The sequence below is a fragment of the Haliotis asinina genome, chromosome 5, assembly GCF_037392515.1.
Source record: "Haliotis asinina isolate JCU_RB_2024 chromosome 5, JCU_Hal_asi_v2, whole genome shotgun sequence".
Classification (NCBI taxonomy): domain Eukaryota; kingdom Metazoa; phylum Mollusca; class Gastropoda; order Lepetellida; family Haliotidae; genus Haliotis; species Haliotis asinina.
The window spans coordinates 67450069-67468743 of record NC_090284.1 but is presented as its reverse complement, the minus strand read 5'-3'; the positions used below and the strand labels follow the sequence as shown (position 1 = coordinate 67468743).

Here is an 18675-nt window from a genome sequence, read left to right as displayed (position 1 = left end):
GGGAAGTTTCGCTTTTTAAATTATCTAACCGATTAAACTTGGCAAAACAAACCATGCAGAGGTGTTCTGAAAGAGGTAGAAGGAGTTTTTGCATACATTTTTTTAAATGTTTCGGACATTTAAATTTGTCTGTATGATTTCCCCCAGATCTGACTCGCACTGCGAGCAACCCTTCTCATTTGCGACCGCTACCTTTGTTGACACTGGCAAGCACGGTTATAACGGCGGCCTAGCTGATTGGCTGCTGTGAGAGTACGGAGCCAGCAAAGTGAGGTTATAAAATTATCAGGTCGACCTGTAGATGCGTCCAGGGTATAGTTGAGACTTATCGAAACGTATACCCTGGAGATATCGAGGATGCGACTGTGCCAGCACGTTGATAAATTTTGGAACAAATTGCTGTGATGATAATGTGGTAAACTCAAGCCAATCGCGAAGCTTCAATACTTCGCTGGAATGCTCACGAATCTGACTGTGTATATACACGGTTGGTTGTTGTGTTGATGACACACACCAACTTACACTCAGAGTCATACAGAGGTTGTCATCATTCGGCCTACCTACATCTGTCTGCCTCTTTGCCAACGTTGACCTACATAATAAGTACATTCAAGACCGCTTGCTGCTCTAGATTTAGTGTAACTATTTCTCGCTGAAAATCAAGACTTTGGTGAGTTGATAATATATTTGTGACCCAATACTTTAAATTTGACTCAGCTGCATTGTACTAGAAACCTGTGTGGTGAATCATTGTATCTTGCTCTTTGGTCAATACATATTGCTGAATATTTCAGACCTCTGAGGGGATTTCTTATATCTTTTGTCACGGTAATTTATTAACCGTAGCAATAGTATACATATAGCCGTATCCTATGTAGTTAATCCCTAGGAGAACCGAGCAGTTTGGTTTTCTGTTGAGAACTGACTGATCACTGGCCACTCTGTTACATGAACGGACGGGTTTCTTATGATAAGCAAATATTTACAGGCCATTATAGCCAAGTGAGGTTAAACTGCTTTCAAAGTGATTTGTTCGTGTATCACAAAACTTGCCAGATAGTCATTCAGTGGCATTGCTGAATGTTTTTTCCAATACGTAACGACATTGTACCGTTGATTTGTCTGTTTACCAGCAAGATCTCGCACAGTCCATATCGTTTCATCTGTTAATCCAGGCAGTAGATAATCAAGATGGTGTGCAGCACCATGGCTGAGGCTGGAGGATGTCGACGATGGTGTTTCAACAACATCCTCTGGTTCACTGCTGTCTTCAGCATTTCGTCACTGTTGCTGGAGTCAGTCAAGTCTTACACAACGTCACAGATCACAGCACTAGAGAAACAGTTTGGACTCAGCAGTACAAAAAGTGGCCTCCTTCTGAGTTGCAACGAAATTGGTTATCTTTCAGCTATTTTCTTCTTCAGCCATTTCGGGGGAAAACGCTTTATACCTCGGGTCCTGTCCGGAGCAATGACTCTGTATAGTATTGCTAGTTTAATGTGCGGAATGTTACACTTCATGGATCCAGTATCGCTCCCTACTTTAGAAGATCTTGCTTCAAATTATTCCTCTTCACAAACAGCTAGGCTGTGTAAGGATTCTGTGCAGGAGCATGATCGATGCCCGTCCATGGAGGGCCAAGAGACCGACAACGGACGTTGGGTGTACAGTGTGCTTGCAGTGCTTATGGTGTTACTAGGAGTGGGTAAATCACCACGATTTTCCCTGGGTTTTCCGTATCTTGACAATAACTCCCGTGACAAACAACAGTCAAGTTTACTGGCAGGTATGTTTTTCATGTTGCAGACAATACCAAGAATGAAGGACAATCTCACTCACTTTCATTTTTTTATCAACCACGATCTTATTCATAGTGAAGAATGTCAACGAAACAGAATACTCCATCCTCCCACTGGCACTTTCACTTTCCACTACTCTACCGTTAACCGTTATCTACTAGTTATACAATGAATATAATGGCCGCAACACCCATCCCAAACACGGTGGCGATGGGTATAGTAATGACCAATGGCCAGATACAGTAATGGTCAAGGTGGTGTGATTTCTGAAACTGTAAACGTCATGACAAACACGTAGGCAAAGCACTGCGGTTTGAAACTTCAGACAACATGTTTTGTCGTTTATGGTCTTGCAGGAATCATAATGACAGTGACGTTCTTCGGCCCAGCTATTGCACTTAACTTAGGAGCGGTTTTCAGCGCCATGCCTGTTGATCTTAGTGGTGAGTACTTTGTGTAGTCCTGCACTTCCGTCACAAGCATCAGCAATTGATGTTTGTTGTTGTTTACCGAAGCACTCAATATTCCAGCTGCATGACGGCCATACATAATCGAGTCTGCACAATACATCCCTAGACAACTCGGTTTTGATATCATAAGCATGTGGGATGTAATGGAATGTGTCCCAAATGTCACCATCCGATCACATTAGTCGCCTCTAGCGTAAAGCATGGGGCACTAAAGACCAAATCTAACCCGTATCTTCACGGGTATCAGCGGTCAATATATATTATACTGTTTGTTTTGAAGACACCCGGATGGATCCTCTTCACCCACAGTGGATCGGGGCATGGTGGATTGGATATCTGGTCTTTGGATGCGTATCTCTCCTTTTCGCTGTCCTCTTAGGTTCCTTTCCAAAGCACATTAAGAAACGCACCAAAAGACCCATGAAGACAGAAAGTCACACCCTTAAGGAGGAGCTGTCGGGTACGCAAAACATCATATTACTTGTTTTACATCTAAACCATAATCAATTTAGCCTTATGGAACTAACTATTGATGATTCAAAATATTGCAGGTCGATTACAGAAAGTTCATGATTGAAATGCATCTGAAGCTAACTGTGTGAGGGTCTGATGTTTTGTGTTTCTATAATGCGGTTTTCCAATTTTTATACCATTATTGTCACTAAGGATAAAACCAAACGTGATTCATGTCTACATGCGTCAGACACGGGCTTCACATAGTCCACCCATGTGGGACGTAGAACCGGATCTTCAGCAAAAGCTTTAACCACTATATACCCTTCGGCCCCATATCAACACGAAATGTTTGAATTTTCAAAAAAGTATTTTTTTACTTTAATCTACGAATGTTGATGTAGAGGATGTCAGAAGACACGAGGATGATATTTTATTCATCATCCAAAATCATCAGTTATTAATCAAAGACTGAAATTATCTGAACATTTAACTGCCATTAGGTTTCTTGACTCTACTTTGAGAGTCAGTTTAGGATGATAAATGTAGGGCATAAGGGCCCTGTGTAGAGTTCCCAGATGAAATCACCTTCGAGGTCTTGATCCTATCTGAAGACGTGGTGAGGATGAGGTAACAATGGCTGACACAAAGCTATACATATCGATCACAGGATGGTCAAAGAAGGTTGTACAACCAAGAGAATCGTCTTCTATACTTGTAGATTTACCCATATCGATGGTGCGAATATGTCGGAACCCAGTGGTAGCTTGTCTGTTGCTGGCAAACTGCAGCGTGATCTTCTTCGTGGGGGGAAACATGGCATTCGCCCCCAAATACTTTGAGAACCAATTTATGGTACAGGCTTCGCAAGCCAACTTTATAGCCGGTAAGAAAAAGTTGAAATTTCAAACCATTCTGGTTCATTAAGACTAAAAAAGAGCCAAAAGGATCCAAAATCACTTCCATGTCCTAATCAAAATATAGTATATCCACACGTTCTTAATGTTCTTTATATTTTTTGGAGGTGGATGCAATTATAACATTACATTGTTTTTTGGTATAAAGACATGAGATGACCGAATACAGTGACCAAGTCAAGGGGGTTTGAATGTTATCGAGTGTGTTTCATGATGTGCTGCCAAAATTGTTTGTCATTCATTTCGACTGTTTCAGTATGTGTACACCAATGTTGCAGGTTTGGAAGAATTTCTCTGGGCAACTGTTGGCATTTTACTCGGTGGTATTCTTACCAGTAAACTCAAGCTGACCAACAGAGGTTGTATGAAACTGACCATGATGGTAGCACTGTTCACGTCTTCCTTCTTTTCTCTCACTCTGATATTTGGATGTCCTAATGCCAGCATCAAGGGAATGGGTGACAGCAGGTGAGTCAACCATTGTGTCTCCTAGGCACCATGGACATCGGAAGACTTTTTTTAGATGAGGCATTCAGTGGGTCTGTGTTTGGTAAGGGGTGACATGTCCATAATGTACGAGACTGATAAGAGTAGGTCAGTTGTACAAAAAGTCTATACATCAAAAGACTGATGAGTGAAGGTGAGTTGTTTGTGTCTACATCAAGCGGCTGATGGCTGATGGGTTACACGGTGCACCCGTGCACCGATGGGCAGGTGCTTGTAGGTGAGTTGTGCAACACATCTATGCATCCGTGCATTTGCAGGTGTGAAGGTGAGCTGTGCAATACATCTATGCATCAGTGGGCAGGTGAGTGTAGGTAAGTTGTGCACTGCATCTAGGTATGGGAAGGTGAGTGTAGGTGAATTGTACAATGCATGTATGCATCAATGGGCAGGTGTTTGTAGGTGAATTGTACAATGCATCTGTGCATGGGCAGGTGAGTGAAGGTGAGTTGTGCAACACATCTATGCATCAACTGACAGGTGTGTGTAGGTGAGTTGTACAATGCATCTATGAGTCCAGGGGCAGGTGATTGTAGGTGAATTGTACAATGCATCTGTGCATAGGCAGGTGAGTTGCAGGTGAGTTGTGCAATGCATTTATGTATTTGTGGGCATGTGAATGTAGGTGAGTCGCATGTGTATGAATAACACAACCACTGCTACAATGTCAAGATGAAGACGCAGATTTATACATCACTGTAGCATATTCAGGAATCAGCCATGCCGCTAAACCTAGTACGTTAACCACTGACTATAAAATAATGAATCGGTCGAGGTCGTCATGTATTACCTTCTTTTTCCATGCAGCGAATATAACGTTGTGTTCATGTATGACAAAATTATGTTCTCCAGGCACAATATGACGAGTACTACGGACTGTGGTTGTGATACCGATGAATTCATGCCACTGTGTGGAGCTGACGGCGAGACCTACATCAGTCCGTGTATGGCTGGATGCCTGTCTCAGAATGGAACGGTATGTATTCTAATCTCATAGTCACATAATGTCACTTGTTTGGGAAGCTATTCCTAAGTGATAATTTGAATCTTTGTGGAAGCTGTGGAAGCGAAATTCTCTGTCGTTGACTATATGTCGTGGCACGACTAAATGGAATATTATCTACATATTACATAGACTTAACATTGTAAGAATAACATAGAAATGTTCTTGTTCTGAACAAACGTTATTGGTTTTTATCACTTGTGTGATAGACACATGAGGATCCGGATTAGAATTGGTCTTAAGCAACAAATGCTTGTTTTGAAAGGCTACTAACTGGATCGGGTGGTCAGGTTTTCGGGCTTGATTGACACATGTTATCGTATGCCAGTTGCGTAGATCGACGTTCATGGTGCTGGTCATGGTGCTGGTCGATTATTTAGCTGGAATATTACTCAGTGATGTGTTAAACAGCAAACCAGCCAGCCAAATTATGTACTGTTAGGGATATATTTGCAGATTCACTTGTCGCATTCCCCATAGAACGTTTAAAGATCTGTAGTTGTATACACCATTTCAGACATACACTGGATGCAGCGAGATTCCAGGTGGCGAGGGCACAGCGGGCAAGTGTCCGACAGATTGTCCCTACCTTTACCCCTACATCACCGTGGACCTGATTGCTGGAATGGCGGGCAGCGTCTCTCTCATTCCCGTACTCATGACAATGCTCAAGTAGGTGTTCCTCAGATTACAAATAATTTAATAGTCATAATATAATATTTGAGGTAATCTCACGCTATCATACACACCCGTGAAAATTAGAGTTGGAAACTCATACTCGTTAAATTACAAGATCAAGTGGTTAGATTTTAATATTGTCAATGTATATAGTCGTACGCGGAAAACTATCCTTATAACTGATATCTATGCCTGTTTTGTCGGGCCCAGATACGATCATTTACCATACACCAGAATACTGCAACTGTCAAACCAACAAGCAAACACTGTGCTTGAGAGAACTGAAATGTTACAGGCTAAGGATGGGTCATTTATAACGTTGAAACAGATTTTATTGTTTTTCGGCAAATATTTAACTATATTCAACAGAAATTTTTCAAGGCATTTTAACTGAGTTTTATAGTTTCACATATTCGTTACATCATTTTCAGGATGGTTGAACCGCGTGATAAACCCATGGTCGTCGCCTTGACATCATTCCTCAACGGGTTGTTGGGTATGTGAACTGTAACATATCCCTAGTTAAAACATGAATGAGTACGACAGTATACTGTTTTTATCTAGCTTGAAAAATATTTCAATAAAATATTGAAACTGGATTGAATTCTATGAGATGTGTCTTGTCAGTAACATGATTATTTGATTTATTACGAAAGTGACGAGGCACGGGAACTCCTTTGTCCTGACATGTTATCCAAATTGTTCAGTAAACGCCGACCCACTTTAATCAAATATAGGACGTCTCAATGACCGCAATATGGCGACTGTTCAGTGATGGAGGTTACCACCACATTATTTTATGCTTTATTACAAACGTGACGAGGTTTGCCCTCACGCCCTATTTAAAGGCACACTTTCACACATGTTCGACAATATTTTGGCCAGTATTGTATACTTGGGCGTGTACACTCACTTTAGCTTACTATTGATGCGAAAAGATTTACCATTCCGTGCGACTTTCCATGAAATCCACGTTTGAAACATCTAGACGAACGTATGTGAAATGTTAAGAATTGCTCTCTACATCGAAATCTATCGCAAGCGGTTTGGTGGTGTTTGCCGAACTGGTCTCAATCAGTAGGATATTTGTAAAGAGCTAGAAGATGGGGTTCGCTAGAAATAATGTCCGTCCGGTAGAGGGCGCACGAGTCGATTTAATACGTTTCATTAAAGGGACACTGATCCAGAGCTTTTTGTCTTGAATTAAAAGGGATCTCTTGCTTGTTTTCGCTGTAACTAATAAATTAGGGATGGTGCCACACCATTGTTTTAAACACCATTCGATACACAAATCCAGCACATTCTTATTACAGTATGGTTCAAAATTATTGAGAATAGCTAAAGCATTTCATATTATTAAACGAGAACAAATCAGATAAAATTGAATGTATTGTGAAAGTGAACTGACCTTTTCATGTTGTGTAGGTAACAATTTAATATTTTATCAAGTCTCCTTGAGCTTCACGGCACAGTCTAAGACGGGTAGGCATACTTCCTATCAGAGAGGTTAGTGTCTCGTGAGTTATGCTGTCCCAGTATCGGACCACTTCTCTCTTCATGTCTTCAATTTTTGTCATCCCCTTTTGATTCACACATTCCTTCATCATCCCCTAAATGTTCTCAATGGGATTTAAGTCAGGACTATATGCAGGAAATGGTAATGCAGTCACATTTTTCTCCTGAAACCACTGCTTGGCATGTTTTGCGGTGTGTTTAGGATCATTATCTTGCTGCAAAATCCAGTCATTTCCATAAAACACGTGCACTTGGAAGGAGAAAATTATCGAATATGTTAGTGTAGCGTTGACTTGTCAGATTTCCCTCAAACACACACAGTGGGGTCGTTCCTAATAAGGATATCCCTCCCCATACATGAAACTTTGGGCTGTATTTAGGTCGTCGATACAACGGTGCTGACGCAGACTTTGTCCATATTTTCACATTTTTGGGATATACCCATATTGAGCTTTCATCAGTCAAAAACACATTTTCCCAGTCAAAGTTTTCATGTGCCAAACACCACTCAACACGCCTGTCTTTATGTTCTTGTTTCATGAGAGGAGAAGGAATTCCAGTCTTTTTCTCCCATCCAAGATCAATCAAATTTCTTCTAACTGTAGATTTTGATACAACTGTTGATCCCCTTTCTATCATTTCATACCTGATGTTGGAGATGCTTGCCCTTTGCTTTTTAGACGCTAAAATTCCCAGCCGGACGCGATCTGAGAAGTCCAATTTTCTGGGTCTCCCTGCTAATTTCTGGAGCCCCAAATCCTTTCCCTCTTTAAAATTCTTCCTAATCCTATACACAGTAGAAAGAGGAGTTCCTGTTCTCTCTGCCAATGTATTTACATCATCAGTTCCTTGATTACACAACTCGAAAATCAACCTTCTTTTATCTTCAGCAGACATTGTTGACAGTGCTGAGGAAAATGACGTCTGCTACAAATTCAGGGGAGGTAACTCTAATTGTACTATACTCAGTAGGCCAAGATGAGTTACCTCCCTTATACCATTACTTAGTTTTAAGTACCAGTGAATCAGTTGAGGTGTTAGGATAGCTCAAAGTAAGAAGAAAAATTCTCAATAATTATGAACCAGACTATAATTGTTCAGAAATTTTGGGTACATTAGATTAGACGTTATAGAAAAGGTACTCTTACCAACTTGTAAGAGGATTTTTACACCAAATGCCATGGTATATAGAGAATGTGGACGCTACACTCAATACGCGAATACCAACTTTAAAGGTACTCGATTCTGGATTAGAATTTAAAAGCTCGTCGCCTATCCAAACACATATACTATTGCGTTATGATAACCTTGGTAAAGTCACATAGGCGTATGGTATTCCTTTTCTCTCTTGGTTTTGGATATCTATTGTAATTATGATTTGTATCATAAGGTAAGTGACCTTTCATGCAAGAACCACTTTGACTTTGACTTTCTTTTGACTCCAGACACGAGAAATGCTAAATGGGAAGCTTTGTCTAATGGTTATATTATACCCACTATAAATTCATTAGGCACCCGTGGCGAGCCACCTCCTCGTGGTGGGTGCTGGGTAACGCTAAGTGCTCGCCAACCCCCCGTGTGGATCCGGGGGTATATTTGGTCCACCAACCCGTTTGCCGTGGGTTGCGGCCCTGTGTCGGTGGAGGACGGGAGTCTGGGGGTTGAGGGCACTGGGGGCCTGTGACCGCGTTCCCTTTGCTCAACACACCCCTTCGACCCTTACTTCACCTAGACGGGAGGTTGAATGGGCCCGGTTCAACCAATCGGCTGGTCATGCCAAGCCCTGTGCATAGATAATAAATTTATTTATCATTGCACAAGTATGATTTGGAACTGATTTTGATTGATTTTGGTCTTGGCTCTAATGTCTAAAACATGTTTGATGTTGAATTATGTTGCTTTGAACTTTGCCTAGAGTCTTATGCCTGAAGGCGATGGCTCATGGGCCAATCTGGTAGACTAATTATTTCTAATTCTTCTACTGGAGTATATCATCCGGGTATCCTTGGTGCTGCAAGCTGGAGGCCCGCTTGCTTTAGCATCGTCCTTGTGATACTCCGTGGTGGGTGGGGAGCTCGGATGATGAAATCTACATAACTAACCATGGCTTACGAAACCCCCACTAAGAAGAGCAAACGTCCTCTCGAAAATGATCCCGTTGACGACCTCAGACCGTCCAAACAAATTGATTATTGGCCACGTTTCCTTGTCATTGAGACCAAAGATAACACACCTTTGAAGCTGAACCCGTTTGCTGTGTCTAAAGGTATCCAAGGCATTGCTGGCGAAGTAAAGAACATTCGACGATTACGTTCTGGTGCGCTGTTGATTGAGTGTGCCAGAAAGCAACAATCAACCAACCTTTTGAATATTGACACTTTTGTTGGTACTCCGGTTACTGTCACGGCCCACAAAACACTCAACACCAGTAAGGGAATAGTGCGAGATCGTGATCGATTGCTGGCAGACATGTCTGACCTAGATATAGTTTCCGAGATGAGAGATCAGGGTGTACTATATGTCAAACGTTTCTCAACCCGTAAAAACAACACAACCATAAAAACCAACACATATCTGTTTTCCTTCTCATCGCCTACTGCTCCAAAGTCACTTAAGGCAGGGTACTGTAATCTCAATGTTGATACATACATTCCGAATCCGCTGAGGTGCTTCAAGTGCCAAAAATTCGGCCATGGTGTAAATACGTGCACATTGTCTGTTGTGTGTGCTCATTGTAGTGAAAAAACACACACAACAGAAGATTGTGACAGCCATGTTAAAAAGTGCACAAACTGCGCAGGGGATCACCCATCTTTCTCTAAAGAATGTCCTGTGTGGAAACAACAAATGGCCATTAACAGAATAAAGTTTACACAAAACATCAGTTTTGCAGATGCAAAGAAATTGGTCCAGAGCTCAGTACAAACGGAAAGCTATGCTTCCGTTGCCAGACCAAACCCAGACGCAACATCCACAATTATGAAATTATCTGCAAACTGTCAGACAAACTTGACTTGGGTGAACACGGATTCCCCTCAACCTTTGTCACCTGCCATATCTACTCAAACTGCAGAATCACTTCCTGGTACATCTCAGATTCAATCAGCAACATCCCCTGATCACAACATATCTTCTCAGTCATCAACAAGGTCTCAACCCAGTAAAACAAAAACTAAGAAGCCTGATTCTTTGAAAAAGCTAAGTGGCAGAACCCCAAAAGGTTCAGAGAATAAAATCCAAATTTACAACAAATATGGATCACTCGAAGACATGGACGTGTCTGAAAACGTCCGCTCTAGGGCACACAGCCTGTCGCCGACCAAAAAGGTGCGGGGTAGATCCCCAATAAATCCCCCCAAAAGATAGGTTATCAGAATAATATTATTCAGTGGAATTGCAGAGGACTAAGGACTAATTTTAATGAATTGCAGCTTTTAATCCAGGATTTTACACCGTCAGCAATGTGTCTACAGGAAACATATTTAAAACACACTGATACTCTCGACCTCCGTCATTTCAATGCATACCATTATTTTTCACCTCCAGGTGATAGGGCAAGTGGAGGATCATCAATCTTGGTACGGTAAAATGTTATACATAGTTCAATAGCGCTTAAAACAAATCTCCAAGCTGTAGCTGTGCGACTTACATTACAAGTTGCATTTACGCTTTGTTCATTGTATATTCCACCTTCATCCACTGTCCAGTTAACTGATCTACAAGCTCTTTACAATGAACTTCCTAAACCCTGTATAATCATGGGCGATTTCAATGGCCATAACCCACTCTGGGGTGGTCCTACTACGAACACCAAAGGTAAATTACTTGAGGATTTTCTTTCAAATAATGATCTCTGTATGTACAATGACGGATCACATACATATTTACACCCTGGCACAGGGACATATTCAGCTCTTGATTTATCAGTTACTGACTCTAATCTCTTAAATGAATTTGAATGGTCGGTTCACGATGACTTGTGTGGGAGCGACCATTTCCCTACAATACTAAAACCTGTGAGCCCCTCTGATGTACCTCCATCATCACGATGGAATTTTAAAACGGCCAACTGGGCTCTATATGAATCTCTCTGTACTGGCAAACTTAATCCCGAACGTTTTATTACTGCTCCTGATGCTATTAAATGTTTTTCAGATGTACTCATTGACATTGCTGATGAGTGTATCCCAAAGTCTTCTGCAGTTCCACATATTCGAAAACCATGGTTCAACGATGAATGCAAACAGGCTAGAAAGGCAAGGAAAAAAGCAGAACATTATTTCCGTCGCCACCCTATGGTGCATAATTTAAATAGATTTAAAATTTTAAATGCTAAAGCACGGCGTACCTTTAAACAGAATAAACGCTAATCTTGGCAAAATTATGTATCTAAAATAAATTCTCGGACACCAATGTCCAAGGTATGGAACATGGTCCAGAAAATTAAAGGTAAAGGTACTAAATCTACTGTCCATCATCTTAAACATGGAGATCAATTGCTTACTGATAAATCAGATATTGCTAATAAACTAGGTGAAACCCTTGCTAAACACTCTTCCTCTTCCAATTATGTACCAAAATTCCAGCAATATCAAAAACAAGAAGAAAAGAAAACTATTAATTTCAATTCTGATAATGGGGAAGATTATAATGAAACTTTGTCTATTCATGAACTCCATACTGCTCTTGATCAAGCTCATGACACTGCTACTGGAGCTGATAACATACATTATCAACTCCTGAAGCACTTACCAGAATCCTGCCTAGAAACTCTTCTCAATATTTTTGATGATATTTGGACATCGGGTAACTTTCCTCCGTCATGGCGTGACGCCATAGTAGTACCAATACCTAAACCTGGACGTGATCATACGGATCCATCCAATTATCGACCTATTTCACTAACTAGCTGTGTTTGCAAGACCATGGAACGCATGATAAATAATCGACTTGTTTGGTACTTGGAAACTAATAACCTTATAACTGATATACAGTGTGGTTTCCGCAAAAACAGAAGTACTGTCGATCACTTAGTGCGTTTAGAATCATTTGTTAAAAACGCACTAATTAATAAACAACATGCTGTGTCTATCTTTTTTGATCTCGAAAAAGCATATGACACAACCTGGAAATATGGTATTTTACGAGACTTACATGACTTCGGCTTGCGAGGTCGTTTACCTCAATTTATAGCCAACTTTTTAAATGACAGACAGTTTCAAGTTCGAGTGGGTTCTACCCTGTCTGATCATTACAATCAGGATCAGGGTGTTCCACAAGGCAGTATTCTGTCTGTCACACTTTTTAGCATCAAGATAAATAGTTTATCAAAAGTTTTAAACGATTCAATTGATGGATTGTTATTTGTGGATGATTTTAATATTTCTTGTCGTGGTAAAAATATGCATACCATTGAACGGCAACTGCAGCTTTGTTTAAACAAAATAAATAAATGGTGTCTTGAAAACGGCTTCAAATTTTCTAAATCCAAAACTAATTGTATACATTTTTGCAGAAAATATAAGCCACATAAGGACCCTGAACTATCTCTAGATGGCACTCCCATCAAAGTTGTAAAGGAGGCCAAGTTCTTGGGCCTAATCTTTGACTCCCACTTAACATTTCTGCCTCATATTAAATCTCTTAAAACTAAATGCCTGAAGGCTCTTGACTTGTTGAAAGTTGTTTCCAACTCAAAGTGGGGAGGGGATCAGGCTACCCTCTTACACCTATATCGATCACTGGTCCGTTCGAAACTCGATTATGGCTCCATCGTATATGGTGGAGCCTGCAAAAGCAACCTTAAACTTCTTGATTCTGTCCACCATCAAGGTCTAAGACTTTGTCTTGGGTCTTTCAGAACGTCACCTATTGATAGTCTTTACGTTGAGGCCGATGAACCATCTCTTACTCAACGTCGTATAAAATTGTCTTTACAATACATTACTTAATTATATTCTAACGAATCTAACCCTGCCTATAACTGTGTGTACAATCCGCTTTATGAGGATTTGTATAACAAAACGTCGTCTCTTGTCCCCCTTCTTGGGCACAGAATTAAACCATTTATTTCTTCTGCTGGCATTGAGCTGGAAAGTATATCGCCTTCCAGTCTTCTTTCTTCTCCTCCTTGGCAATTGGTTAGGCCACAAGTTGACCTAACCTTAACATCATTTAAAAAATCAGAAACAAATGACTTACAATATAAACAAGAATATCATCAATTAAAACATCAATATAGCAATTACAAACCCTTATTTACAGATGGATCCAAGGACGGTGGCGCAGTGGCTTGTGCCACTGTCATTGGATCCAGAACAATATCTTCTAGATTAACAGATAATAGTTCTATTTTTACAGCAGAAGCTAACGCCATATTAACAGCTCTTAAATATATTCAAAGACACCCGAAACGTAAACAGTATATAATCTATTCAGACTCTCTTTCTTGCCTTCAGGCTATTAAAAATCTTTCTTGTAAACATCCACTTTTAATAGAAATTATTGAACTGTATAATAATCTTGCTACTGGCCAATGCGACATCGTCTTTTGTTGGTTACCCAGTCACGTAGGTATTTCTGGAAATGTGATGGCCGATCTTGCTGCCAAGGCGGCACTCAACAAATCTGTGACACCACTTTTTCTTCCATATTCAGATTACAAAGCTTGCATTAGAACGTATATCCGTGATCTGATGCAGAAGAAGTGGGACACTCAAGTAGGTATCAATAAATTACATGAAATAAAACCTTATATCGGTTATACTTACTTGGGTTGTCAGTCAAGATTTGAGGAGGTCATTATGCGACGATGTCGCATTGGCCATACGAGGTATACTCACGGTTATCTATTAAAAGGTGAAGATCCTCCGTTTTGTATCCCTTGTGATGAAAGAATCACAGTCAAGCATGTCCTGCTTGACTGTGTTGAATATTCCATCACAAGGGATAAATATTTTAATTCACAAACTTTGAAGGATCTTTTTAATAATGTTAGCTCCCATTTAATTCTTGCATTTTTAAAAGACTTAGATTTGCTAAATGAATTGTAAATAGATAAATATTTTATTCTTGGAAGTTTGAATTAGTAACTTAAAGTGTTAGTGGCTGTATCCTCGAGGGGGGTTAAAGCACTGTAAAATTATTGTCCTCCTGAGAGGGTACGTAAGTCCAAAAACATTTAAAGTACATCAAAATATTCCACTGTTTCTAATCGTAGAATACGTGTCCTTTTAATTTATGGCTAGATTTTCTGAATTGCTAACGGCTGAAGGGATGATGTAAATCCAACTAGGGTCCATGCTGGAAGCAAATGTACTGTAAGTCCCCATGGTCCCTAGCATGGTGATCTACCTTCTGTCGTTGGTGATATATAGCCCGTGTTTTATATTGTGTTGTCCTAATAGTGATCTTAGTTTTAACTTTCAAGACTAGTTTTAAATTGTAACTGTGATATTCTGGTTGTTTTACTGTCCTTTGCTGACAGGTTTATTTAAGAAATATATATCATCCATTTCAGTGTTACATGTTCTCGTCACGATATGGCTGAAATATTGCCGATGTGACGTTAAATATTAACTCACTCACTCACTATAAATTCATTAACTGAGCATCAAGTTAATGATGACAGATGAAGGTGTATACCACCAAACATTTGTTTCAAGGGAGTAGTAACGCTGGCATGCAATTCTTGTTGCCTAAAAACTGTCAGTTGACTCTTTTTCGAACTGAAGTTTATTGTTGCATAAGAAATACATATAAGCATATGCTGTGTACTGACGTTAAACACTCTATATATACCAAAGTAATTTTTTAGATTTTTCCGACAACGGCAAAGCTTTTGTTTAATTTAGCGAACGGAGCAAATTGCATCATTCATCGTACCATCCACCCATCATAAAATTTGGAAAAACTTACATTGCTGAAATACTAATTACAATCAGACCAAAACATCTGACGGGCATCCAATGTTCTTTTTGGCCAAGTGTGTAAATTGCAGAAATTCTGGAAATGTGTCCTTCAAGGTCTAGGGAGCATCGGCTGCCCACCACACGCAATTAAATATAGATTGTTTGTGCGAAACAATTCATCGCTATGGATCAGAGTCCCTTTAAGTCATTCCCTTTATTTATGTTTGTAATCTAAATACATAAATTTGGGGTGGAATAAATTATATGGTAGCTTCTGGGGACCTAATAGTTAGGATTATTGAGTGAAATGCATTATTTATTTCAGAGAAATGTGGTGAGAAATATTGTCTTTAAATAGTTGTTCTCTACTCAGGTTTTCTCCCAGCACCAGTAGTGTATGGAAAGGTCATCGACAGCTGCTGCATTCAGTGGCACACCGAGTGTGGCCACGTTGGCGCATGCGTCCTGTATGATCTTCCAAAACTACGGTACCGAATGAAATCCATGGACCTTGGATTCCAAGCACTGTCAGCCATCTCCTACGTCATAGCGTTTCTTCTGTTTAAATGTGGTGTTGTTGAGGACGTCTCTGTGGCCGACTCAGAGGAAGAAGGGAAACATTTTCTTGAAAATGAGCTAACTGTTATGAAACAGTAAAAATGTTTCCGAGCTACGAGTAGGCCGACTGTATTCTTGTATTTCCCCTCTCCTGCTCGCTCTGAATTTTTATTTCAAAATTTTAAAACTAATAGTGAAAAGTTTTCTTATCTCCGTTCTGTGTAGCTGTACGTTGAAAAAATATATTCTTGCACACCATTAAAAGTAAAGGTTCTTATTGTATGTGTATTTATCAGGAAAAGGTTTCCGAAGCAAAGCGACATGACCGACATAACTGAATTACTTTTTCTTGATCAAACTTTTTCATTTTCATAAAATCAGTTACACAGTTACGTTTTCAAGTATGTTTTATATTTTTCATCTGTTGATTATTTTCACTCGCTCGCTCTCCTGGTGTTAATTGGAGATGTGAAACAGAAGAATATGTTGAATATATGCATCCTTCACTGAATATATGTATGATATACTGAATCTATGAACCCCATACTGAATATATGTACCCTATACTGAATGTATGTATCCTATCCTGAATATATGTATCCTATACTGAATATATGTACGCAGTGCTGATCGTATGTATACACAAACTGCACTTCTACAAGCTATAATGTATTGATAAAATATTATAATACATTAAATCATTTAAATGTTTTTGAATACTTTAATTCCTTCAGGGGTGTTCGCCAAGGTTGCATTTATGTCTATTATTGTTTGCCATGTTAATTAACCAAATTTATGCAGAAACGATTAATGCATGAAAAAGATATATTTCTTAGCCCTGAATTTATGGAATTGTATCTGTTGCTGTATGTAGCTAATAATGCCATGTGTTTTGTTTATCTCATGCTTTTTGTTATCCGATCGCCAATTGTTTTGTTCAAAATATTTGATGTACATATTTAACCTATTATTTTATATGGCTCATAAAATAAGGGGATTCCATAAATGGGATGTCATTGAGCAATTCCATACAAGGTTTTGAAAATACGTTTCAGGTATCAGTTATAACAGTACAAATGCTGCAGTATCAGCAGAAATGTGGGCGAAATTATGTTAATGTTGACTCTTTATTCAGAGTAATCACATACTGGGTTAAGCAATATTGAATATGCGTAATGGTACCCTAAGCAATGACATGTCATGCTGTGCAATATTCACAGAGCTGGTAAGGGGACATGGGTGTATCATGTTTAGCATATTCTTTTCAATTATGGATCAGGTTATATGTGCGAGGTAGAAGGAGTGTGAGATAGGGCATCACTTTCACCAGAATTTCAACAGATTTGCCGTATTTAACCTCATCTTTCTTTTATTAAATCTAAAGATGCAAAAAACACGTTCATTATAGTAAAAACTTAATACTGAAGTATTATTATCTTGACTTTTTTAAGGGGGACTAAGGTCTATTCACGAGATAAACTGACTGATACAGAAATACACACATTACACTTCATTCATCTATAACTTATCGCTCCATTTATTTTCGGTGATGGGGGAACTTACAGACGAAACGTGGAGGCCGGTCAACTTTGAGCCACGTTTGTGCCCACGGAAGTTAAGCACCATCAAACTCGGACAGTCCTTGGATGGGTGACCGTGTCTGGCAGCTTGACTTCTGAGAGTTTCTAGGACTTCAGCCCTGCCCCACAAAAGACAGATAACACATTTTGGTTTAAATTGGATTAAGAACAGCTAGGCTGGGAGTTGCAGATATTCTAACACCTTTAATGACGGGGTTGTGTAAAAATACAGAAATATCACAGATGTATACTGGAAACTGACTGACATTAACCTGTTGCAGAATATGAATATACAACCGCCAACTATCCTTGCCCTCAAACACGGTTCCTCTTTTCAAGGGAAGTAACTCTTGTGGGCCCTATGTTTATCGACTAAAACACCAAAGGAGTGACGCGCTCGTAATATATCCCGCATACAAAGACCTGACAGCTTCTGAAAATCCTTACCTCTCAAAGGAATGTCCAAATTACAAAATATGATAATTAGTTACACAAAACATTCCTCGAGTGAAGGAAAAGTGCATCTACTTGAAAAGATGGCGCAGCTTGAAACTCATGGACTTGTCCACTTTACTAAAGGGATGAAAATTGTCTCATATTGAAAACAATATAAAATTCTCTGTGCCAATACAAATTCAGACCTGACACATAAATCTAGAAGAAAGAAATGTGCCTAAATTAATCTTACTTAATGAAATTAAATCCTACAATTACATTACGCAAACAACAGTGTTACCCTAAATGATAATAGACTCACCCAAGCAGGAACTTGCCAGGGACACTTTGAAAATACTGAAAATATTACTATTTACAAAACCTACCAAGTGAATTTACACATACAATATAAAATTATACGCAGCCTGAACTATGAAACAAAAGTTACCTCCCAACACTAGCATATTACTTCGTTCTTTTTCTGATGCACAAAGCAAGCACATAGACTGACTGTTTAAATCGGAAATACACGCTTTTACGTTTACGTCATTAAGTAGCAAAATTATAGGTGTGTGCAGCGCAAAATGGGCTCAGAACATTAATAGTACACTACCTGACCATAATTTCCCATAGCTAATCCTATTGACAGATCCTAACGTAATTACGGTGAGAGACATTTTCTCACTAACAAATGAACACTTAAAGCAGTTAAAAATGTCATTCGATTCAAATCACATGTGCTCTCACCTTAGGCAAGTGAGTTTGTTCAAGATTGCCTCTGTTCACCCAGCAGAAAATGAGTACCCGAGGGAATATGTCATGTAACCACTAACCTTCTCACGCCTAACAGGCA

At 39.5% G+C, this 18675-nt stretch overlaps 1 protein-coding gene across 1 annotated transcript; it reads left to right on the top strand.

Annotated features, from left to right (window-relative positions):
• The first annotated feature begins 1175 nt into the window (after nt 1-1175).
• Nucleotides 1176-17233, top strand: LOC137284085 (solute carrier organic anion transporter family member 3A1-like). The gene is made up of 9 exons (XM_067815765.1): nt 1176-1786; nt 2156-2242; nt 2550-2729; nt 3444-3608; nt 3918-4107; nt 4996-5119; nt 5664-5818; nt 6256-6320; nt 15623-17233. Exons 1-9 carry the CDS (start codon nt 1192-1194, stop codon nt 15904-15906), a joined length of 1845 nt encoding a protein of 614 aa, XP_067671866.1. The 5' UTR covers nt 1176-1191; the 3' UTR covers nt 15907-17233.
• Nucleotides 17234-18675: the final 1442 nt, after the last annotated feature.